The 25984-nt window shown below is 35.8% G+C and overlaps 2 protein-coding genes across 5 annotated transcripts; one reads left to right on the top strand and one right to left on the bottom strand.

Annotated features, from left to right (window-relative positions):
* The first annotated feature begins 1913 nt into the window (after positions 1 to 1913).
* Positions 1914 to 9022, top strand: LOC147406008 (Zim17-type zinc finger protein). 4 transcript variants are annotated; one of them, XM_086433927.1, is made up of 5 exons: positions 1914 to 2158; positions 2300 to 2429; positions 2516 to 2650; positions 6592 to 6687; positions 8524 to 9022. In XM_086433927.1, the coding sequence occupies exons 1-4, from the start codon at positions 2043 to 2045 to the stop codon at positions 6643 to 6645; spliced, it is 435 nt and encodes a 144-aa protein (XP_086290053.1). In that variant the 5' UTR covers positions 1914 to 2042; the 3' UTR covers positions 6646 to 6687; positions 8524 to 9022. The 4 variants fall into 4 exon arrangements, with proteins under 4 accessions (XP_086290053.1, XP_086290052.1, XP_086290054.1 ...); XM_086433926.1 differs by having other exon boundaries at positions 8517 to 9022; XM_086433928.1 differs by lacking the exon at positions 6592 to 6687.
* A 5809-nt stretch (positions 9023 to 14831) lies between these two features.
* LOC147406007 (proline-rich receptor-like protein kinase PERK8) lies at positions 14832 to 25189 on the bottom strand. The gene is made up of 8 exons (XM_086433924.1): positions 24097 to 25189; positions 22835 to 23248; positions 22660 to 22746; positions 22268 to 22338; positions 22113 to 22189; positions 21667 to 21814; positions 15460 to 15621; positions 14832 to 15312 (listed from the first exon to the last, which is right to left on the bottom strand). The coding sequence occupies exons 1-8, from the start codon at positions 25187 to 25189 to the stop codon at positions 15133 to 15135; spliced, it is 2232 nt and encodes a 743-aa protein (XP_086290050.1). The 3' UTR covers positions 14832 to 15132.
* Between the last annotated feature and the right edge of the window lie 795 nt (positions 25190 to 25984).

Genomic DNA, 25984 nt, shown 5'->3' with positions numbered 1-25984 from the left:
AGCGCCCGTATATTGATTTGCATGGTACCACTTAATCCACTTGGACACATGTACGGTTCAAATACGTATGCAGTTATTTCCCTTTACACTAACAATAACCAAATTTAGGCCTCTCTAATTTGAGTGCATTACTCTTCTTCCTCTCCTATCTCTTCTATATGTACAAATATATCATCATTTTTTTCTCTTAAGAAAACAATCAGCAAGACTCTTCACCTCAATCAAGAGGTAATTGGTATCCACATCTCAATCAACAAAGACAATTGGTGTCAAGATTCATTAACAAACAAGTAGTGATCTCTAATAGGCACGATGAACAATTTCAACCATCCATCAACAATTTAATCAGTGAAGCCAATAATTGTTTATATTGAATGTAACCAATGGCAAGTTCCCTATTCCTAGGAACATGCGATTGTGGGGGGTGTTACAATATTAGATTATATTGTACTATATTAAGGTATATTAAGAAGCATTGAATCAATATCTTAGGATAGTAAGGATAAAATCGTAGAGTTAGTTATAATGCAATGTATTACAATGTATAGAGATGCACAAAATTAGTTTAATATTATAGTTAGGGAGGTTATGTAACTACATGTATATAATTTCTATTTAATAAGAATTTAATCTGAAGAACAAATAATTTGGTATTTTCAGTTTATCTTAAATCTTATCACAAGTTAACAAGAATAATCAAAGGGTGAGTTAGAGAATGAATCCAAAGTAATCTACCTGTATGTTTTCTTTTTGATTTATACAAAAAGAGAGTTTTAATTTCTTTAGGTAACTTATGTTGAAAATCTTACAATTGATCCTTTTCTTCTTGGGTCTTTCCACCGTAATCCTCTTCATTGCTCTTTCAATTATAACTCTTCCTTATTTCTCTTTATATTGTTCTTAAGAAAAATTCTAACCAAATGCAAAATTCTTCCTCCTAAATTTGCATTAATCCCTTGCCAATTTTATGGTATTCCTGGATTAGAAGATCACTTGGATATTCTTATCCAATGGCTTCACACCCACATGTCACTCTAGCCGAGTCTTATTTAGACTAGGGGGAGTTGCACATGGAGGTCTTGACTGGCAACTATCCATCCAATGAATTCCAATATCCTTCAATATCCTCTATGTGTGCGTTAGATCCATTTTCTTCATGCACAAATGGTAGCAATGTGGCTTCTTTATGTTGTTTCACATCATTACTCGTAATTAAGCACCCACAATTTGCAAACACCGCCCATTATTAAGAAAGAAATATTTATTTATTTGGATGGGTAAGCTGTAATTGAACCCACCACCTCATTGAAAACATCACCAACTTTTCATTATGACACTAATTAATAAAAATTAAAAATAACACACCACATAAGATAAAAAAGAAACATGGAATCTCTCTGTTACTCCTCTTAATCTAGGATTTTTTTTTAAAAAAAAAAGAAGAAATTGTATAAGAAAAAAAAAATCCCTTTTCTTATTAAGAATCATGGAAAGAGTTCAAAATCTTTAATGGAAAAGTGCCACTTCTTAATGGACCATTTGGAAATAATCCACCTCACTTCGATTGAAAAACATCACTAGGATGTTGAAACCTACACAAGCATTCAATATTCGCCTTTGTCCCCCTCTGCCTTTCTTTTGTTAGAAGAAAATCCCTTTTATGCTCGTTAGAATTGCATATTGTTTTATTGCTCCTACTGTAAATTTTTACCATCGGAACAAAAATTTGATCTTGTGACTAAGGGTCTGTTTGGATTAACTTTTCTAAGTGCTTCTTGCTAATCGACCCGTTTTTAGGCCTATGGGATACTGCTGGTAAACTTTTGTTGAATATGTGACTCGGATGAGTCAACTCGATATCTTGAAGCGCGAAACGAGACGAAATACCGAGTTTTAAAACCATTCTTGTGGTTTTTTTTTTAGCTCTCTCCCTCCACCATTTGCTTCTTTGGTTCCGGTTTGAAGACGAAGATAAAGAGTGGATTGGTTGGTGATGATGAAAAATTAGTGTGGTAACATAAAGTATTTCCTACGAACAAGGAATGGCAGCAAGGGTTTCATTTGGTGCCATCGTATCTTCTCTGTCCTGTCCCAAGACAGTTGATGCTCCGTGCCCTAATTTTTACTTCTTCTTCAGACCACCAAACATATCAATCAGGTCCATCCCTTTCTTTTCTAGGTCTTCTATAACTTCCTTAAAGAATAAAGATAGCGTTTCGGACTGTTTGAAAATTAATTAAAAAAAAAAAAAAAAAAAAAAAAATCTTATTTTAACTTTTTTTTTTTTTTTTTGGTTCAGGTTGCAAAGAACTACTTTTAATAGAAGAACAATTTTAGCACCGAAAAGATTAAGATTACATCAACCTATCATAGCCAGTTTGGAAAATGATGAATCTGAAGTTTCTTCGGAAAAACAAGCGTACATATCGGTAAAATTTTATTGATATTTGGTGAATTTTTGGGGTCATAATTCCCAAATAAGACCTTAAATTTATTTTTTTAAATTATTGTACAGGAGGAAGCAACTAAAATTGACATTCAGCTACCTAGGAGAAGTTTGATTGTACAGTTTACTTGCAATTCCTGTGGTGAAAGAACCCAAAGACTTGTAAATCGATTAGCCTATCAACGAGGGACTATTTTTGTTCAGGTTCATATCTACTACCTCTGCATTGTATCTGTCTGTCGTGTTTTGTTATTTGTATGTTTATAAAACTAATATTTTCTTGGATTCTTATTGTCTACTGCAAAATAGTTTATTTTAGTTTGAAGAGAATTCTATTACTTATGCAAGTGTGCCAATCAGGGGCACATCATCATACCAAATGGACTCCTGATGATAGATCTTACCAATGGTAAAACAAACCATATAGTGAGATCTTATTAATACTTCATTACCTTTCTTTAACCCCAATATCTTGTAAGGTCTTTGAAGTTTATTTGTTTTAACTTTTAGCTTGCCCACACCATCTTTGTAGAAACAGTATTTTTGTTGCTGCCACTGTCAATCATAATGTTGTCAAAGTCTGAAATTGTTGGACTGCAACTTTGGCTCTCTTAACTTCGCTTTTGGGGTGTGCAATGCCTCTTCATTTTGTTTTCTTGATAAGTGAAAGTTTTATTAAAAGGAGGACAAGAAGTCCTTAGAAAGATACAACTGGAACCGATTACCCTCTCAAAATATACAAAGTCCCATCTAAACACAAAATCGTCAAAGAACAGACCCCTAAACTCATTATACTTTTTACACACAAAAAAAAAAAGAGTTGATAATGCTCAAAATCAACTCGTGAGACATCGATTCCTTTCCTTCAAATGCAATGCCTTGTGTTCCCTCTTATTCCACAATTTCCTATTCTTCATCACATGTATTGCCATGCTCATTTGCACCCATATCACAATCATTAACTCTATCTTCTTGTTCAACTAGGGTAGTATGTGGCCTGGTTCAAAGCATTTAAAAACTTCAATTTGATCTCAGCTTCTTGTGTCCTCCCATTCCTTCCCTTAGTTTACGGTTTGGTTGGATGGCACCTTTAGGTTTAGTACTTGACTGCCCAACTCCACGAGGCCTATTAGTAGAGTTAGAGCTTCCAACCTTTATGCCTAGTTGGTAGGTGTTATCATCCGTTCAAATTGTATGCAATGAAGTTGAAATGCCAACTTAGCTAAGTGGTAGGATGTGTGGAGTGTTATTCCCACGTCCTAGGTTCAAACCCCCTTGGACCCAACTTCACTTGTAAGTCATACAAGTGGTAGAGGAGATCAACAGGGATACAACAACAGAGGCACGACAAAAACGAAAACCTAAACCGAAGAAATACTCCAAACACAATCTCATCTAACCTAAATCGAAGAAATACTCCAAACACAATCTCATCTACCCATAAAGTCCTGAAAGAATACCCCCCCTGAATTCCTTGTAAATTTTATACCTAAAAACAACTAACCACAAATCCATGATAAAAACAATCACATTTTGCAACAAAGGCTGCAATCCTTCAGAAGTACTCCTCCTCACCCATAAGGTTGGAAAATTCCCTCAAAGAGACTTGAACCTATTGCTTTGATACCATGATAAATTTGGGGTTCCAACTCAAAACCAATTGGCAATAAGTGGAGAGGCCCAGGAGCTCATAAGGAGAGAGACAAGGCAATTTGTGTCCGATGTGGGACTAAACTCAACACATTTGACCAGGTAAATTTTCTACCTTCCATAGGTAGATCCAGGAGGGAATTTCGGTTAACAAAATCTTCAAACAATCTCATGTTTCTTGTCAGTCTTGAGCCTCCTTTTTTCTCCCAAGAAAATCTAATGACATTTGAAATCTCCCCCACACACAATCGCCTCTCCCTAGTAACATGCCAAGTTGCTTAGTTTCTCCCAAAATTGGTTCCTCTCTCCATTAACTATTGGACCACACACTGTTGTAAATACCCAGGAGAAATCTTCCAGGACACAATTGCATAAAATTGAGGCTGAAAATGCTCTCATTAGCTGGTCTGAAATGGATATGCAATCCTTGTTCGACATAACTATTACTTCTCCAAAAGACCCTATTGCCAGCAAAATAGCCCATCCTTTTCTCACCCATTTTTCGAGGACAACACCCTTGATATTTTTACTCCAATAGGATTCCTCCATGGTTGCAATCTTTTAAAATTTTCTTTTAGATTTGCTCCTTTGGCTATGTTAGTGAGAGATATTATTCATTTTCTTCTTCCAATCAAGACTCAATCTCTTTGAGAAGGAAATTTTTTAACAATGATTCGATGAAAAAGTCTCTTTGTTCTATTCCTTGATTTTTTTCTTTTAAGGATTTTAAATTCTTCATAGAACAAACTTCTAAGTCTTCCTGAGAGAAAAACATAGTTCCACCATTGAGCCACCTTGTCGTGGAAGTCCATGTGAGAAAGTCACATGTTCTCAAATTTGAAAGAAATCATGTGATTGGCAGATATTCTGACTTCAAGGGATATTGGACCATTTTTGAATATCGGGTTTGTAAATCATGCTTGGAATGTGATGTGGAAATGTTCTTCCCAGTCTGTTGATATCAGAAACCTGTCAATTCTCGATGTCCTTGGGTTCTCTTGTCCATTGGAGCAAGTGATGAAGACTGGGAGGACCACGAGAAGACTATAACTTACATAAGGATAATCCCTCACTATTTAGGAGTATCGCCCCATACTATCAGGATGATAGCATACCACTCCAATCATACTCCCTTAACTTCATCAATATAACCAAATCTGAGAACGAAACTAAGGATGAAGTCGTGGGTGAATCTAAGAAGCCTATTGATCAATAGATGTCAACGTTGATAGCAATTGCACATAGGCATTCTGAGTTTGCATACTCATTTGTACACCACTTGTATGACTTACATTCTAAGATCTGGAGTAGAATCACTATGAGTAATGGTAAGTATAAATCTTTTATTGATTCATTCTATATATTTAATAAGTTTCTGGTGAACAACTGTGTGTTGGTTCATCTTTGGCTTGAATGACTCCCACAAGGGGTCATGCAAAAACATATGCCATAGTGTTGGTCCAATCAAGAAATTGAAGCAAATGGGTCTTGATGCAAATGTTTTGAATTTTTTGTTATATATGGGGAGTAATTTAATATTTAACATGGATGACCTTAAATCTTTTTGAGGTCCAGCTGTTGTACCCCATGATTATACTCGTGACCCTAGCCTTAATCGGACCAGTACCATCCTTGACCTATATTTCCATTAGATCCACTTCTAGCCATACCATTCTATCCTTTGAGCCGCTTACTGCAATCTTCACTTCTTCAACTACCTTTACTTCTGCAGAAAGAGAAGATTAAGGATACTTTGGATGATTACATGGTTCACACCAGACATGGAGGATTTCTGAGATATGATTTTCATGGTTTGAGGATATATGTTTGGACTTGGTTTGCGTGAAAGACCCCACCATGGGATGATGCAGAGTTAGAAGACCCCATGTGTATGACACTAGCAGACCCCACATTGGGATATGGATTGTTATTGGAGTGTGGAGGATTCCTAGGACATTCTCAGTGGCAGATTGCAGTTGAGCTATAGAAACTGAGCTGCACAGGTTGGTCCATTATGCCTTGTGAGAGAGCAAACCAGAGTTAGATTGCCATTGGAATACAAAAGTCCGATTTGTTGGAGCATTACCACCATTTTATTCGCCAGAGGCAAACTCTTCTCAGCTGGGGTGAGTTGATGAGGACATTGTAGCCATTAGAGTGTCCCATGGCCAAATTTCTACGTAGGATTTTATTTTATGTTTTATTTAGAGGTTTTAGTAAATTTTCTGTTTTGGATCTACTTTTATGTTTTCTTAGTCCATGGTCTTAGTATAGATATTTGGGGGGTAGTTTGATAACTTTAATATGGCATTTTATTAAGCTTATATGGTTGAAAATTTAAGGGAGATGAAGTTACAAAAATTAGCATATGTTAGTACTTTTTATCTTTAAGCTAAGAGTAGTCTAGTTATTTTTCTCTTTAGGGTCTTGTTTTAGTATTTGAAGGCATTCTTATGTTATTTTACAACAGCTTTGTTGGAATAAAAAATTTACAGGATTTTCCAACCTCCATGGGTGGATTGCTTGGTGTGATGCCAATCCTCCTTTAGTGTGATTCCAAGGCATAGAAGGCTTATTTGGTGTGACTCCATGTATGTATTCTATCTCTTTCTCTATCGATTTCTCCACCTTTTATTCTTCTTCATTTTCTGTTTTGGAAGATAATCATACCTTAGAAAACCCTACTGCATTCATCTTCACTCAAAACCCCTCCATAAACTATCTAAAACCTAACCCTAATCCTTCAAACCACTGTCCACCCTCTGAAGAGCATATCCAACCTCAATAGCAATCCCTAAAACCCTCTAAAATACCTCCCAACCCTAACCCTAAATCCTAACTTCTTGTTCATTACCTGGAAAACATACCAATCCCAACTGCACACCTCAACAACATTCTCAAACCCTTGTACTAACCTTCCTGCTGTAACAAGGCTACAGCATACCAATAGCGGCACCTTATTTCCAAGCCCAAAGCCTTTTTAAAACCCTTTTAACTTCAATCCCCATTAACCCTCCTTGCTGTTCGCACCTGTACAACATCCCTTAACCCAATCATAACTCCCAAAGGCCACCATAAAACCTTTCTATCTTTGCTGTTCACCGCAATTGACCATTCCTAACTCCAATTAGATCCAACCGAACCTTCAAAATAGTCTACACTACCCCCATTAAGTCAATTAGTTTACCTTTTGAAGGTAATGTTGCTGGAAGCTTTTGTTCGTCCATATTTAAGCTTAAATTGATTCCCACATGCACCGACATAGTTTTGGATCGAACATTGAGTATTAGACTTTTGTCTAAATCCTTGAAAGAGTTGAGAGTCTTCAGTTGGATTGATAATTGTGACCCTAAGCTAGCGGATATTCAACTTTCATTGGCGTCCCTTCATTTAAACATTTGAAGGAGCTCTAACTGTAGGATTCTGATTTGCCTAGGGATCTAAGCTAATTGTTTATCAATTTTTTATTTGGATTGTGGTTGCATAAGCATTACATTTATTTTTTCAGTATTTAGTGATTCACCACCTTTGATCTCATATGCATCATTTTAGATTAGGCATCTCCGTCCTGCATCAACCATGACCAAAAGGAACTCCTTTTTCCATCATCTCTTTCAAATTGATGTTCCGATATCTTCTTATTATTTCTCCAACACTTTTTCCTATTTTATTTATTTATTTATTTTTATTTTTATTTTTTTAAATGTAAAGAAGAGATGAGGTACCTTGAAAAATAAGTATCTTGTATGATTTTGCTGTCCTAGAATCCCATTTGTATTTTTGTTCCCCCACTGTTAATTCAAGCTTGAATACAAATTTCGCTGAGGTTGAATCCACTTTATTCTCTTTTCTTTATTGTGAAAAACTGAAATCAAGAACGAAGCAAAGAAAGGAAGAAGTATCAGACACAGATAATTTATTGTATCTCTAATTTTCTGCATCACTTCTCGGTATAAATGATTAGACCTGCTAAAGACCCGAACCGTACAATACTCAGCACAGGCACCATGAGAGATGTTTTTATATTTCGTATTGAAAATCCTCCTTTATTGTAAGACAGATATGAATTGGATGCATATGCAGTAAAGGATCACTTGTATTTATAGATGGAATCCAATGACGTCTTTCGTTTATTTTATATAAGATTTGAGATCAAAATGAGGATGATAAAAGATGTTTATAAATTCATTGGAAGTTGTAATACCACATCTAGAGGTGCTTCTATTCTACAGAGTATGTTTTAATTTAGAGATATTCTATTGCCATGCCAACTTTTGCTAACACCATATCTATTCATATGTGAATCACCAGTGGAATAGCACACATCTTGGGGTGGCGTTAGCAAACGTGGGTGTGACAATAGAAGCTCTCTTAATTTATATTGGATTGTTGGGGAATATTTAATGGTGCTTCTTATCAGTGTGCAGGGTGTCTCCAGCATCACAAGTTAGTTGATAATCTTGGCCTTGTGGTTGAGTACGACTTGCGGGAGGACACAGACATGGAATTGAATGGCTGATCAAGTGTGACATTATTTCGGGGTTCAAGAATGTTGGTATCTTCTAAGAGTTTCATTTGCAATGTTGTTATGATTTAAATGCCTTGGTGCTCCTACTCTCAAATCACCTATTGGAGCTCATTTCTGTAGATATCTCACATTTTGAACTCGAGACACTGTTTAGATCTGAGAAGGAAACACTGATCAACTTGGCAAGTTGATCAAGTTGGATTTTGCTTGGAAAGCATCTCCTCTATTTTAAGCCATAGTTGTTTCTAATATGTGCTTGGTGATGGAGACAATATTTAACTGTCCCAACCTTGGAGAAAAAGAATTAAGATTGTTCGAATTTGAGATGTACAGTATATTTATCCATCTAATATACTGAAAACTAAGTGGCAGTGATGATGAATGATGATTTCCTTCTATACTGTTATTTGACATTCTGCATTGATTTGTATCGTACGTCTTTGTGTTCATCAAGGAATGGTGATTGGAGCTCCATGCCACAAGCTGTATTTTCTTTTCCCCTGATGGATTATGATTGAGAAATATGAACAATTGCCTTAAATCTTGTGTAATAAATCAAAATAATTATCATTTTTCAATAAATAAGAATGAATCTTAGCAAAAAGATTGCACCCCTAGTTGAAATAAAAATGGATGTTTTTCTTTTGATAACGAGGAATTAGGCACAAGTGTAGCAGAATGTGCCCAATCTCCTGAGAAATTTATAGTATTTTTGTTGTGAGGAATGTGAACAGCCCTTGGAACTTGGCCGAAAACTCGTTACTTTTTAGAATTTTGACACGCCCAGATTACTTCTAGGCTGCGTTCTAGGGATTTTGATGGCTTTTATCGTGATTTTCCTTGTTTCTTCTGTTAGAACACTCATCTATGCATTGAGCCATGTTTTGTATGTATTCTTATATTTTTAGATCCATATAGTAAATGTGTGAGTAGAATAACTTTATGTTCTAACGCATGTTGAATTCAGGCTGATTGGCCAAAGGGGCACAAAATCTGTAAATTTCCAGCAACACCAGGACTGCCAAGAACTAGTTCTCCCCAATGAGAACCCAACAAGCCCGACACACTATTGGTCTCTACACCATTCCCCACTTGGGTGATCATATGTATTACCAATTCTAGGTGGTCTGATTTCAACCCCCTTATGCTAATGCTAATGTGGAGATGAATTAATGGGATGCCTTTGAGTTGAATAGGACTCTCGCCCGAGAATTATATACAAGGAAGGTACCTTCAATGACCATGTTCTGAGACTTCCCATCTGGCTGTACTAGCACGAAGACTGTCCCGAGCTTTAGGTCCTAGTTTCCTTCCCACACTGATGTTGTGGTGGCCTTTGTTGGTTCTTAGACACCTCCCTGTGTACAGTCTCGGTCACACTTGTAACACACTCTCGGTCCTGTTTGATGTTGTTGAGGAGGATGGAGCCATTGGTAGGGAGCTAAATTATGGACTTCTTGTTGGCTCTGTTGTGGTGACATGGTCTTCTGCCTTTTGTTTTTTTTTTCGTTCGAACAATTGTTGCCCATTCCTTAGTTTTTTTTCTCGTTTCTCTCTAGTCCTCACCAAATCCTTTACTTCATTTTCCACCGTTAAGACTGCACTCCACCATCTCAGAATAAGACAGCCCTATCAGCATTGATATCCTTTCCTTGATCGTCGGTTGTAGTCTGAGACGGAATTTCTTTGCCTAAAGAGTTGCAGTAGCAATATGGTACGAGATAACTCAGCGAATTTGGCTTTGAACTGACCAAACTAAAAGGTTTCTTTGGAGGAGATGTATAAACTCCCTCACCTTGAGGATTTTTTTTTTAGTGGTCGGGAAATGCTTTTTCTAAAATGTTTACTCGTACCGAGTCCGTGACATTTGGCTTACATCCCAACTCCTTTTCACTGAGAGCTCCACCAGTAGTTTGCGTCCCCTTCTAACATGTATGATGCGAGTGGAACCCACTTCTCTTTTGCAATCCCCTAGTGATCCATTTTTTTTTTTTTGTTGATGTTTGCTTCAGCCATTTGTCAGCCTAAAAAATTCGGGTCTGGGTCCCCCCCTCCCCTAAACTTTTGAGGTTACATCCCCTTGGATTTGTTCATTGCTACGGTCCTAGCTGGAACCTATTGGGCTTGCCACTCTGTTGTACTTCCGTCTTCCCATGGTGGTTTATTGTTCTACTGCAACTTCTTGTAGGCGCATCTCCTCACGATGTTGTTCAATTGTTATTTTTTGTTTGTTGCATCATTTTTGTCATGCTTCTCATGGCTTGCACCATTTCAGCAATGTTGCTTTCAACATAAATTTGACTCATCTGAAAATAAATTTTGCTTCAAGTTGATTTCAAAATAAGAGTATTTTTGCTTGATTCATTTGTTTTGGTGTTCAGTACATACCAGGGCGCAGTTATTGTTGACATTACCATATTTTATTTGAAAATTGTTTTTTTCTTTGATAAAATTGTCATCTAGTAGGGACTTTCGCTGCACTTTTCTAATAATTTTACCATTTTCTGTCATTTAATCTTGTTAGGATCTAATCATACTCGTGTTCTTATCTAAAGAGTTGTGATAATCTGACGCCCCCATCACAGAACCTCATTTACCTCGATATACACAAGAAAAAGATTTATAGTTATACGTATCCTGAGGCAAATGATCTACGGTTGTATGATGGGGGCACATGTCAAGAGGGCTGTCAGAAGATCATTATTCTTAATTAAAACTTATGCATTTATAATTTCTTTTCAATCCTTCATTTAAGGATTTTTGTGAGAATTATATAATCAAACATTTAAATGTTAGATTTTGAGTATACAAAATCTATCAACATAACTAGAATCTATAATTCCCAATGGATCAAGAATCATGTATATATCTCAAGAACTTATTCATGTTGCTAAGAATCAAAGTTCAGGCTACTTATCTTGTACCATAAGTTAAAACGTTGATCCAAGATTTGTGTTGGAGGTGTGTGCCAATGAATCAAAGTGCGCAAATCCCCAAATCCAAGTTCTTCAATTTCCAGCTCACCTTCTCTTTCCTCTCTATTTGAATCAATTAGGATTCTAGTGATTGACATAGATCACTATGTTCAGAATCCTATGAGTATGTTTGTGTCTCACTATTATTACTATTATGGGGTGTTGATCCTCTTATATAGATGGAGATAGGGGCCTAGAGATCATCTCTTAGTAAGATTCCTATCCATTGAGATTTTCTACTAAAACTTGAAGAGTGTATTTCTAATTCTAACGATACTGAGAATCAACCTTAATATTGACGTTTTTAATATATAGAATCCTTGTGCAAGTAAAGTTACTAAAACCATGAGGTCAACAGGCCACACGAATTTGATTCTAACATTCTCCCACTTGACTCATTAGACTGATTGTGTTAAAGTGATTTTTTCTTTTACAAAATTTTTTTGAAAAATATTCAATTTAGGATTCTATAAACAAAATATTTTTACACGTGATCACTTGTCAATAATTTCAATATTCAATTAGATTCTATAATATCATATTTCAATTAGATACTAATGTAAGTCATGTCGGTTGTATGTCATTTGTGTTATACTTCCTCCCATGTACCACACTATTAATACCCTTTTCAATATAGTCTTTAATTGTGCCTTTGTCATTTGTCTTGCCTAGACATTTCCTGTGTTACTTAAATCCAAAATATAATGTGATTATAATATAAATGAAAACAAGAAATAAGAAGAAACAAAATTTTATTTAGTACTAATGTTAATGTCAATTACATAACCACTTCAAAATGACATATTCCAAATACATAAAGATTTCTTCAAAAGACCTATCTTGATAACATGTTTTTGTAAGCCTTCAATGATAATCTTTTTTATCAATGGATCAACTATAATTTGAGTAGTACTAATGTTCTCTACTGATACTAACTGTTTTTGAACTCTTTTTAACCATCAAGTACTTAACCTTTATGTGTTTCGCGTCGTTCAAGTACTTTCCATTCTTAGAGAAGAATACAGCTACGATATTATCACAATATATCTTCAACGGCCTGGTTATAGAGTTGATAACCCCAAGTCCTGAGATAAAATTCCACAACCACAAAGCATGACTCGTAGCCTCAAAGCATGCCATGAATTCAACTTTCATAATGGATGAAGCTGTAATGCTTTGCTTCACGCTCCTCTACAAGATAACTCCACCTGCTAACGGAAATACAAACCTGATGTAGATTTTCTACTATTAAAGCATCCGACAAAATTTGAATCTGAGTACTTGATCACCTTTAGATGATTTGATCTTCTATAAGTGAGCATGTAATCCTTCGTCCCTTATAGATACCTCATAACCTTCTTTGCAATTTTTCAATGGTCTATTCCTAAGTTATTCTGGTCTCTACTTAACATTCCAATTGTAAAATTGATATTCGGTTTGGTACAAACCTAAGCATATATCAAACTCCTAACAACTGAGGCATATGAAATATCCTTCGTCTACTCCCTTTCTAAATCATTCTACGTACATTGTATCAAGTTGACTCGTCTCTTTTTCCGATAAGCGTTTTACGATAGAACAAGACTTATTATATCTTTTTAAGACTCAATTGATATATTCTTTATGAAACAACCCTAATAATTCTTGAAATCGATTCCTAAGGATTTCTATGCCAATGAAATATGTTGTTTCACTTATATCAACCATCTTAAAATTCTTAGTAAGATAATTATTGGTTTCGTACAACAAACCAAGATCACTACTAACTAATATAATAGTATCTACGTATATGACTAACATAATAAATTTGCTCCTACTCACTTTCAGATAATAACTAATTCTTATAATAATTATATTATTATATATAAATATGAGAGGTTATACCTATTCCATGTTTGTACTCCCTATTGTTACACATATCATTCACCTTTCATTCATCAAAATGTATGACTTAAATTAGAGTTGACATGACAAGCTAAACTGGTTATTTTTTTGTATATGGCTTGGCTCAAGCCGAGCCAAAATTTTAATAATCATTAAATATCGATAAAAAACAAATCTAAGGAGAGCGTCCTTTTTATCTTTCCTTTTTTTCATATATGTTTTCTCTCTCCTCCATTGTTTTACACTGCAGCTTAAAAGCTAAGGAAATATACACATAGGGCTATGATATGTCATAGAACCAGTAGTCATTACCTGAAGATCTATTAGAAATCCATGTTGGTAGTAGTGTTAACATGTAGAACTCGTGCATATAAATCTGTCTAGAAGAGCTCTATATGAACTTTTTGAATCCCCTACTCCTAAATCTCCCTCACCTTAGCCCAACACATATGATATCCATTGCTCTCTAGTCTCTACCGTTGCAAATATTGTACGTAATCTAACCGAGGTTCGACATCTTTGTGCTTGAATTTGTTTTGCTCCTACCCCCTTCTTCCAACTAATACATATCAATTTATTTAGATGTTAAATTTTCCCCAATTCTCTTTAAATCAGATAATAGAAAATGAAACCTTTCATTTGAGACCATGTAGTCTGTAAATGAAAGAATGAGATGGTGAATAGATTTTTCTTCGTACATTTTTTTCGCCATTAGTAGCTTCAGTGACGATTGAGATTATAATTGAATTTTAGAATATTTGATTTTTGAATCTTGAAACAAAGTTGTAGTCTGAGACAATGGAGGAGAGAGAAGATGAGAGAAGACAACATAAATGAAAAAAAAGGAAAGATAAAAAAGAAGGATCTGCTCAGATTTCTTTTATCGATATTTAATGATTATTAAAGATTTAGCTCGATTTGAGCCAAGCCATATACTAAAAATAACGAGGTTAGTTTGCTACGTCAACACTAATTTAAGTTAATAGGTTTTGTTGAATCAATGGTGAGTGGTGGGTGTAACAATAGGGAGTAGCTATAGACATCCCCTATAAATATATGCATAAAATAATATATTGATTATCCGATATCTCTATAATTTACAACTACTGTTAGCTCTAAGAGTCATAAAAAAAAACCTTTCTAATCTTGCATTTCTTGTTTGAACCATCATCATTGATGCTTTTATCCCAAATATTGGATTCGACATTTATCTTATTTTGACATTCAACACTACGTAGAAGAATACATGCAATCAAGGCGTACATCTTCAGATCTGTTCTTATTTTCTTACTTGAGATCTCCGGATATTTGCAAGAGATAAGAAGATTGTCTGTCACTTGAAGAAAAATAAAAAAATAAAAAATTTATTAACAAATTTAAATAAATTGTGGAGGAAAATATGCATTCTTACAAGCACGCCGTATTAATTGGGAGAACAAAGATTGTAGACAAAATGGATTACTTAAGTGTGGAAAGATGGAATAGAACCTGATTATCATATCTCAATCTTGTTTACAGCACAGGCCAAGACCAAAGACAGATCAGCACGTTTTTGGACAAGTTGTTTCCACATTTACATGAAGTTCAGGTGTCAGAGCTTCATTTGGCATTTCTCCCAAACCCATACGCACCAATCTCTGGCAAGATCTCTAGTTCAAGCTATTTTCACTGAAAAAATCTGTACTGTACTCTTGGCTACCGAAAGCCATCCTCCGAAACATTCTGATTTCGGCGGATTGCTGTGCTGAATCAAAAATTTCACTTTGGCCTGGTCTCATTCCATTGCTTAAATCTGAGTAAGAACCTATACTGTCTAAAGCTCTCACCACCTGAGACCAAACAAAATGAACATTTGAGCACGTTAACCTTATGAGTGGTCCATAATAATCTTCTATATATTTCCAATTTTCTCGAATGTCTCCAAAGAATCTAAATGAGAAAAAAATTAATGAACAGTTCGATTATAATTGATTTACCTGGCCCATACGAGGTCTCTTCACAGCTGAATGACGCACACATGCTGCAGCTGCCTCAATCATCCGGAACATCTCAATCTCTACGTAATTCTTTTCAAGCCTTGGATCTACCAACCCTTCAAATTCTTCATTTTCAAGAGCGTGGCTAAGCAATGGTCGAGCCTGAAAAATAAGTTTTGACTTACGGTTAAGTATGGTTTTTGATCTTGTCCCAGTGATCAAACCCCTATGTGACTGTCAGGATCCCTTAACATCAATTCCATCCTCATTGGAAAAAAAAAAACAACATATAGTACTCAAATTTTGAGGAATGAAACAAGTTGAAAACCAAATGAGATCATTATTCCAGAAAACTTATCAAGGAAAAGCATAGCAGGCTAGAAGAATGATCACGTAAACTTCTCTGTAAGGCATGCCTGAGAGGATATTAGCTAGTTTATCATAATAGGACTTCTAAAGTCTATTGTATGTGTTTCATTTACACACATTGTGTCTTCTAAGCCCGGATAAAGGTAGGTTAGATCAGGTTGGTAGCAGGTTAACAAATCATCACCTCCTAACATGAATCCAGATCAAATGGACGAACAAGATTGATCCACCCGATCCTAAAATCTTAGGATAAGGCTTCAATGTCATCATCTTCAGAATGGGATTTTTGGCTGTTTGACTACATATTAATGATATTATAACCTATAAAACAGAAGGAAGTTTCTAACCATCTCAATTATTTTGGTTTTATTAGGATACCAACCACCATGAGCTCAAACAATCAATATTTTAAGGCTTTTTTTGTAATTCAAATCTAGAATTATATATGTATAGGCAGACCCAACCAAATTTGTTAATGATCCTTTTTATATTGATGCAACAACAAAGATCGTAATGAACAATCTCAATGAAACTTCCATGAAACAAGCTTTGACCATTCAAGAAACTGCCTCTACTGTCTCTTGACTCTTCTAGTCTAGTAAAATTTGCATCCACTGAAACACATTCTATATTCCTTATTTTTACGTGTAATTGGTTGTGGGTGTAAATTTGGTTTTCCTCCCTTGAGATATATGCAACTAACCACCTAGATTTGAACCTGCTTCTTCGTCACCGTGAACTTCATAAATGCTAGGTATTTACCAGATATACACAGATGCTCAAGTCAGATTGAAATTATGCTGTAGTCAAAATCTATGCAAGGAAAAGTGAATTGAATGTTTTCAGTTAAATAGATATTCAGTTGTCCATCCTTTTACCACACTTCTAGGATATCCATGGATTTCCTTATTCATTAACGAGAAAACTGGGGGTCAAGATGACAAACAAAGATTTCTGTTTTAAATATATATATATATATATATATATATATTGCGGGGTGGAGAGATGCTATTGCCACACCAACTTTTGCTAACACCAAATAAATTCCTATGAAAATCACCAAAGAATTTGCACACAGTTGGTGTGGCAATAGAAGCAATCTTTGAAAAAAAAAAAAAAAAACCAAAACAAAACAAAACAAAGAATCAAATAGCTCACAACAGAACCCACAGAAATATTACAAATCCAATCCCATTTAACAAAGACACTCGAAGAAGACACCTAAAAATTCCTTGAAGATCATGCACCAAAAGATGGAAAGGATGATTTCCAAGAGAGAGTAGTCCTTATCCTCAAAAAACCCGATAGTTTATTTCCTTCCGAATTCCCCTGAAGGGAGTTAACTCCACAAAAACCTTTTAGTTGATTAAGCCACATGCAACCAACCTCCAGACAAAGACTTCAACAACTTTGGAAAGCATTTCGAGATACCAGAAAACATCATGGTGCGACCAAACCTTGTTCACCATCTTCCTATGAACAAGAATATGATCTGCTCACTCTATATCCTACCTGCAAAGACAACAAAAACCTCGGAAGCCCCTCTTAATTAGATGATCCGTCGTAAGGATTCTCCCCAACACAACTGTCTAAATGAAGTAAGATATTTTGGAATGAACCTTCAGAAGCCTAACCGCCACAAACACAAATGAAAGCAAGGTTCCTTCCATATGGGACTGGTAGAACAATCTCACTGATAACACCCCACTTTGTTAACATCCCAAAACCTTTTATCCTCCAAATTAAATTGCATTAGGCAGAGCCTATTAGTCAAACAACCCACAATTCACCTCCCAATCATTGAAAACCTTTCAGGATTTTCCCTTGGATCTGATTCTATTTTTTCAGATTTGCTACCATTTGGTCATCTGACACAACCCCCAATGATCATTGAAAAATTGGCTCAACCACTAAGAAAGATCATTGAGTATGTTGACTGATAGGTCAACATTCACATATCTAGAGGCAATTTTTGGGAAGTAATCATATTTTTGTCCCTGCAACTGCTGCTTCTAGAGAACTCACAGCAACGATCTCAGGTTCCCGAGAATCAGATTAGCTACAAGTGTTGCCCGTCTACTGTTTGTAAGTTGTTTTCAAGTTGTAATGTCTCTTCAAAATTGAGAAGAAGCCTCAGACATCCTTTTGAAACATGTGTTTCAAAGCATAATTGAGATACCCGTGTGTCAAAATTGATGACATGCCCATTTGACGTTCTTGCCCCCTCCCTCAATACATCCCTTATGTTTTGTTGGATATTTGAGATACCCTCTTTGCTTTCAAATTAGTGGCACACTCCCCCTCCTCCCAAAGTTTTTGGATGATTTGGACACTCTACATTTAGGTTAATACCCTTACATTTTTTCACTTATGATATGTCCAATTTGACCTTGTACTTCTATCTAAACTAACAAAAAAGTAATTTAAATACCCTCATTTTCAATCTTCTATAAAAGTCCTTAATTTCTCTTCCTAAAACCAGTCATCTTCAAGCATCACAACCTATTTAGTAAATTAGTTTTAATCTATTTAATCATCTTCAATCCATCGCTTTTAGTCTTGTCTTAATCTCTTGTGGAAAATCCTAGAAACTTTTTATCAAAAAATCTCATCATCTACAACTTCAAAAGTACTATCTTGTTCCTTAAATTTGAAGGTTTAAGTAAATTAATCTTAAGTTTGAAGTGTAGGCTAAGAGATTTTACTCACGATATTGAAGATGATTGATTTCGAGAAGAGAAATCAAAGAATTTTTTCTAATTTCAAATTAATGAAGAGGGTATTTAGATCATTCTGCATTAGTCTATTAGAAAGGACCTATGGCAAGGGGTAATTAGGTGTTTTGGTAAATCTTTGCGATGTTCTATTTAAACCAATGACATTATTTCCTTGACTTGGGTCTTTTCTCATAGACTGACGAGAAATGACCTAAAAGCCCTTTCTCTAGCCAAACAGCCTTCAATTTTCCTCCTCAAAACTAGTCATCTTCAAGTTCTTCGAACTTACCATGTAACTATAGTTTGCCCCCCTACAAGAAAATCCTGGCTCTGGCCTTGATTGTGAGATAAGGCTTTCGATCACATAAGCCATGCTCTTGGCAAAATTGAATGGAGGAACAAGATTTGGTCAATTGACCCCAAATCTCTAAGATAGGCTTCAATGACGATGACTTGAAAAGACTTCTTGTTATGTCTTCGTGCTTCCTTTTTTCTCCAATGATACCATCAATTTCCCCATAAACTTTAGCTTCTATCCAGCGCAAGAGAGATCAAACCTCCATCCTCAAATCCTCAATGTTTATTTCATGTTTTTTGGAACTTGAGTACTTGATAATTATAGACTTGAACTTGACAAGGCAATGGTTTTTGGTTGCTAAATATTTTTTTACAATGTATATGCTTTTTAATGATTAATGATTATATATATATATACTAGAGTTTGCTCATGCTTATGTCATGGTTATCTTCTTTGGGGTTAAGGGGTTAAAAGAGGAAAGACAACAAAGTTGTAGGGGTATCATTGGAAAATAGGTAGATGGGTAAAAGGCAATAAAGTTTGAGGGGTATGACCAGAAAAGTGTGAGAAGAGGAAAGGCAATAAAGTTGGACTAGTATTATTGGAAAAGAGTAGAAGAGAAAATGCAATAAAGTTGAAGGAGTATTCTTGAAAAGGAAAAAGGGAAAATGAATAAAATTAAAATTATTCCTCGGAGATATATGCGACATTGAATCTGAACTGTTCTTTATGTGGGATAAACATTGGGGGAAGACAACCGTTGTGTTCTATTATATATATAATAGAGTTCATCTATGGCTACGGCAAGGGCATCCTCTCTTTGATCAAGGGGGTAAAAGTGAAAAAAAATAAAGTAGGAGTAGGTGGTGGCAATTTTAACATGACCCACGAACACGAATTGAAAATGATACGAAATTAGTGGGTGTGAATTTTTAAGGTTAAGGGGTAAAAGATGAAAAACAATAAAGTGAGTTAAATGGGTAGAAGAGAAAATATAGTAAAGTTATAGAAGGTGAAGTGTAAAAGAAATAAAGTGTGTCCCACAAAACTATAACTTGATAGGAGGATTAAGAGTATAAAAGTGAAGAAAAAAATAAAGTTGGAAGGGTATTATTAAAGAATTCTAAGGTTAAAGGGGAGTAAAAGATGAAAAAAAAGATAGGTTAAAAAAGGGTAAAAGAAGAAATATAATAAAGTCAAAGGAATGAAAATAAAGTTAAGGAGTTAAAGAGAAAAACTAATAAAGTGGTTAAAGTGGGTCCTACACAAAAGTTTGTGTCTCACAACTATACAAACTCTGTAGTGTTTTATAGCTTGATGGAAGAGGTATTATTAAAAAAATTGAGATTAAAGAGGTAAGAGAGGAAAACAATAAAGTGGATTAAAGGGGTAAAAAATGAAAAAAAAAAAGAGAGAGTTAGAAGCGTATTATTATAAAAAAAAATTGAGAATAAAAAGGTAAAAGATGAAAAATAATAAAGTAGATTAAAAGGGTAAACTATAGCTTGATGGGAGGTTTAACTCCCAAAACTGTTATAAAAAATTTGAGATTAAAGGGGTAAAAAATGAAATATAGTAAAGTTAGGGGAGGTGAAAAATAAATGAAATAAAGTAGGTACCAAGAAACTATAGATTGATGGAAGGGGTATTATTAAAAAAAAACTGAGACTAAAGGAGGTAAGAGATGAAAAACTATAAAGCGGATTAAAGTAAAAGAGAAAATATAGTAAAATTAGAGAAGGGCATCCTCTTTCAGGTTAAGGGGATAAAAATGAAAAAAAATAGAGTTGGAGGGGTATTATTAGAAAAAATTGAGATTAAAGGGGTAAAAGATGAAAAATAATAAAGTGAATTAAATGGGTAGAAAAGAAAATATAGTAAAAATTAGAGGAAATGAAGAATAAATGAAATAAAGTGGGTCCCTTGACGTTATAGCTTGATGGGAGGTTTGTCATAGTTGGATTTGTCTTCCACAATACTGTAGTTGATTGGACGTTTGTGTCACACATAACTGTTCCAACTCAATTGTATTTTATATATATTATAAAACACATCTTTATCACCCCCATAAACATATTTAACGGTTTTATATCTATTTGGGAAGATCCAATGGTAGAGATCACTTTCCATCTTCAACCAACACAACTACCCCAAAATTATATCTTGCACGATTCAATTTTTCAAATTTCATATCCTAAAAGCCTCTCTCTCTCTCTCTCTCTCAACATCCAAGGGTCAAGATTTCTCCTCAAATAAAACTATTTGAGAATTGTGATGACCCACGTTTCCATCTTTTCAAATCTAAAGACCTCTCTCCAAAACTCTCTCCTCCCATCCACTATCTCTTTAGTACATTCCAAAAGAACTCTCTTTCTCTCTCTCCCTCATTTATCTCCTCACAATTTTGGTTCGAGAATCAAAATACAGGTATGTCTCTCATTTATCTTCCTTCATTTCTTTCTTTTTGCAATTTATAATTCCCTCTTTCTCTGTATGTGTGGAAATGGTGGTTTTGTTCTACCAGCCCATCTGTCAATAGGGTATTGTTTTTATATTGAAAAACAATTACTATCTATGTCAATTGAAGAAGTTTGCAATAAGCATCACAAAGAACAACATTATCAAAAAGAATTGAAAAATGGCAGCAGATTTAAAATTAAGCGCACTTGCAACATTAATAACATAGGTCAAACAAGCTCTTAATTAAGGCCTACCACTACGAGTTGCACAAGATGAACTTCGAGGAATAATTAGATAAAAATTGGCAAATGGAAATGGCAAATAAATTTTATCAATGTAAAATGTTTAGATTCACAAACTTACCCACTCAACCAGACTCTCATCTCCCAAGGGTTGAGATGCATCCACAGGCTTGCGACCGGTAATTAGCTCCAAAAGCACAACTCCAAAAGAGTATACATCAGATTTTTCAGTCAGCTTCCCACTTGATGCATACTCTGGAGCCATATATCTGGAATGCCAACAAATATCATTCTTTAGATGAATGCTCAAGAATATATTTTTTCTTTTCTTTTCTTAGTGGGAATATATTTTTATTTTTTTGCAAATTAATAAAGAGAGCTTCTATTGCAACACCAACTTTTGCTAACTCCACCCCAAGATAAGCTAATTCTTTGGTGATATACATATGAATTGGGGTGGCATTAGCAAAAGTTGGTGTGGCATTAGCAAAAGTTGGTGTGGCAATAGAATCTCTCTTAATAATTGCATGCAGATGTCAAGATTAACTATAGACATGTTCTCCATACCCAAAGGTTCCCATCACACGAGTGGTTACATGTGTGTACGTATCCAGAGCTAACTTTGCAAGCCCAAAATCTGAAACCTGTTATCAGAGAAAAGACAAAATGTTAGGAACATTAACTAATATAAAGAAGAAATTCATATAGAAAATCGGTCATACCTGAGCTTCAAAATTGTTATCTATAAGAATGTTCGATGATTTAATATCCCTGTGAATAATCCGCGGATGACCTGATAATCAACCCATAAAAAGATAATCAATATGACTATGTAGATGCAATTAAAAAAAAAATTATGTAACAAAGACAGTAAACTGCTTTCAAGAAGTTGCCACATCAGAATAGTTTCATGCACAAACATTGAAACAGCTACTATAAAACTACCTAATGTAAATTTCATTCTAATTTTAATGTTATTTATCAAATTATTACAGGTCCAATTAATCATTTATAAAGTACAGCTTAAATACTTTCGTGAAGGTGAACATTAACACGAAAAATGAGGTAAAAGATGTATATAGTAACTAAAATCTGAAGACAAGAAGATAATTACAGTCTTCATGCAGGTAAGCTAATCCACGGGCTGCACCAGCAGCAACCCTAGTCCGGGTTGCCCAATCCATAACTGGCCTACCTTCACCTACAAAATACAAGAAGAAAACATGAGATTAGTTTATGAACCCATGTTCCAATGCGTTTAATTTTAATTCTAAAAGAGCATATCTTACCGTGAAGATGGTAATAGAGGGTATTGTTTGGGACATAATCGTAAACAAGCAACCTGTGATGATCAGAAATGCAGTAACCTACTAGTGAAACCAAATGGCGATGGTGTACACGACTAATAATTTCAACTTCAGCTCTGAACTCACGCTCCCCTTGTGCACCTCCAATCTTTAGCTGTTTTACGGCGACTTCTCTTCCATCTGCCAAGCATCCTTTGTACACACAACCAAATCCACCTTCACCCAAAAGATTTTGTGCCGAAAAACCATCTGTGACCTCTAGTAGTTCTTTGTAGGTGAACCAAGACCTTGAATTTCCTAACCCCCCTGGCTCTGATGGTGGTGTATATATAAAATCACTATGTGATCTACTACCTACGAGAGGAGCTGAAGAATGTGTCTTTACATCAGATGTATCTGAACAGAAAATGTTTAGCCTCATTTAGTTCATTTCAATGGCCTCAAATTCACAAAGATTCATCTAAAATACAGTGCAACATTATCCAAGAACACAGATAAACATATCATCATCAATGCATATATCCTGCAAAAAGTATCATATCTATTTTCAACTTCTTTAACTCATAAATGTTAATGATTTACAGTTACACATCCAATGCAAATCATATTGGACATCAAGTACACATTCTTGTGGAACCCAACACACGATTTTGACACCATTTATTCTAATCCATAAAGGCTACCGAATGTTGTTTGTGGCCCTAATCTCAGGTTACTTTTGTGGAGGTATGCAGGTTCGTCGCAGAGTGCCAGGGATTGGGGGTTTTTGGCGTCTGTACAACTTCTAGGGGTATTTTCGGTATTAGAAAATAAGTTGGAAGCCCAAGGATGCTATATATATATTTGTTATCTGGAAGACCCTAAAATTGTATTGTTTTTGGGACTTCATTGCTGCCGGTGGACGTAGGCAATTTTGCCAAATCACATAAAATCTTGTCTTGTGTGTGATTGGTGTTTTTTCTTCTCTTTTGCATAAATTTCTTTGTGTGTTTATCGTCTCATTCATAGGGTATTTGGGTACTTTTTCACAACACCAAGTTCATAATATGATGCGAATATTTTCACTACTTTTCTTTTATAATGAATAATTATAATTCTAACTTGAGAAAGAGAGGTGTACTCCATCTAACAAACCTAACACAAGTGTTCTTAAAATAAAGATTAGGAATATCAGTAATCCATAGTAAATGACAAGCTAAAGTGGCCGAAAAAATAAATAAATTGAATGATGTTTAAAGCATTACCTGACTTCGGAGAAGAGCCAAATGGGGAAGGCATAACATAGCCACCATTGTATACAACTGCCTTTTTCTTTTGTTTCCTCCAAAACCACACAGCCAATCCAATAAGACTAAGCAATATGAATCCTACGGCAACACCAATTGCCACTGCACCTCCCATCTTAATACCTCCACCACCTGAGGAGTTATTGGCGGTTCCCGGTACACTTGGACTAGGATTCCCTCCAGTTGGATCCACTGATGGAACATCTGGAGATGGTGGAGTTGGAATCGAAGGAGTCCCACCAGAAGGTGAATTACTTGGAGGAACTGGAGAAGAAGGGGGCGAAGGAGAAGGTAAAGGTGGCGGTGATTGTAAAGGGGGGTTTGGAGAGGGTGGAGATGCTGGTTGAGGTCCAGATGGAACAGGAGGTGTACGCCTAGGAGGAGGAGGAGGTGGAGGCGGAGATGAATTTTCGGGTGGATTTGCTGTTGGAGGTGGAGGAGGAGAATTTTTGGGTGGATTTGCTGTTGAAGGCGGAGGAGGAGAATTTTCGGGTGGATTTGCTGAAGGAGGCGGAGGAGAATTTTCGGGTGGATTTGGAACATTAGGGGGAGGAGGAGAGAGAATGGGTGGAGGTGGAGGTGAAGAAGGAGAGACTGGTTGAGTAGGTGGAGGAGGTGAGACTGGTTGAGAAGGTGGAGGAGGTGATGATGCAGGAGGGGAACCTTGAGCGCCAGGTGGCGGAGGTGATAATGCCTGGGGAGGTGGTGAAGGAGGAGAAGTCGGTGGTGGCGGTGTTGGAGGGGGGAGAGGAGGTGGTGTTGGTGGTGGTGAAGAAGGAACAGCTGGAGGAGGTGATTGAGGTGGAGGAGTTGAAGGAGTAGAAGGGGTTGTAGGTGCTGGCGGATCTGCAGTCGCTCTGGGCCGAGACTGCGAAGGAGGTGGTGAGGTTGTTGAAGGATCTGGAGGAGGAGATGAAGTTGAAGGTGGTGGACTAGTAGTATTAACAGAAGGGCTTGGAGGAGGGGATGAAGTTGAAGGTGGTGATGGTGGTGGACTAGTACTACTAGAAGTTGGTGGGACTGCAGCAGGAGACGAATTTGGAGACGACATCTTCACCAAACCACACAATCTCCAAATCTCATTTGATGTAACTTACAAAATTAGTTATAAAAATCCATCCCAAAATTAGCCATCTTTGTTTTTTTAGATCTCAATAGTTGTAGAGAGCCTTCCCTTATACCAAATCAACAAACCCAAACCTCTAAACTCTCAATCAATAAATTTCTCAACCACCAAACATTCATAAACCTCCAAAATCTAGAGAAAAAAAAAAAATTTCAAACCAAAATCAACAAACACCCTTTTAAACACAACCCAGATTACCAAACACAAAATTTAGGAAAAATCTAGATCACCTCAACTGGTACAGAAATACACAAGTCTAAAGAAAATGACTAAATTCCAAAATTTTCTGAAATAAATGCAACAAATCCAGACTATCAAAATAGGGAGAGAGAAAAACCCAAAGGCTCAAAATCCTGCAACATCACCTATATCTCTTTTGGTCAAAACTCTAACGGCAAAGAATGATGTTTGAAATATTCTAGTTGAATTATCATGAAATTTCTTCGTCTCCAGAACAACAATATTGAACCAATCAAGAGATGGTCCAACTCCTCTACTCTGAGAGCCAAAGCAGCGGGATACCGACTTTGAGAATGGTAATTTACACGGTTTTAAAACTCGGTCGAGACAGAGTCGACTCAGGTGCATCTTCTTGGTCTTGGAAGCTAACGACAAGAGAATATCGCCCAGATTTGACTCGTCAATTGTTGATTGACAGTATAAATGCAAGTTATAAATAAAACATCTAAAAATCAATTTTAACCCCGACTTCTAATTATT

Source organism: Akebia trifoliata, chromosome 3 (genome assembly GCF_017979445.1).
Source record: "Akebia trifoliata isolate Shusen 1 chromosome 3, ASM1797944v1, whole genome shotgun sequence".
Classification (NCBI taxonomy): Eukaryota; Viridiplantae; Streptophyta; class Magnoliopsida; order Ranunculales; family Lardizabalaceae; genus Akebia; species Akebia trifoliata.
The sequence above is the reverse complement of the archived record's forward strand: the minus strand, read 5'-3'. Positions and strand labels throughout refer to the sequence as shown.

Excerpts from the sequence above, each read along its gene's own strand:
- LOC147406007 (XM_086433924.1), bottom strand. The coding sequence starts at position 25,189 with ATGTCGTCTCCAAATTCGTCTCCTGCTGCAGTCCCACCAACTTCTAGT. Across the intron at positions 22,190-22,267 it reads ATAACAATTTTGAAGCTCAG|GTTTCAGATTTTGGGCTTGC; the intron begins GTATGACCGATT and ends CTCTGATAACAG. Across the intron at positions 15,313-15,459 it reads AGAGACCTCGTATGGGCCAG|GTGGTGAGAGCTTTAGACAG; the intron begins GTAAATCAATTA and ends GTTTGGTCTCAG.
- LOC147406008 (XM_086433925.1), top strand. The coding sequence starts at position 2,043 with ATGGCAGCAAGGGTTTCATTTGGTGCCATCGTATCTTCTCTGTCCTGT. Across the intron at positions 2,159-2,299 it reads CCACCAAACATATCAATCAG|GTTGCAAAGAACTACTTTTA; the intron begins GTCCATCCCTTT and ends TTTTTGGTTCAG. Across the intron at positions 2,651-8,516 it reads GAGGGACTATTTTTGTTCAG|TGTGCAGGGTGTCTCCAGCA; the intron begins GTTCATATCTAC and ends GCTTCTTATCAG.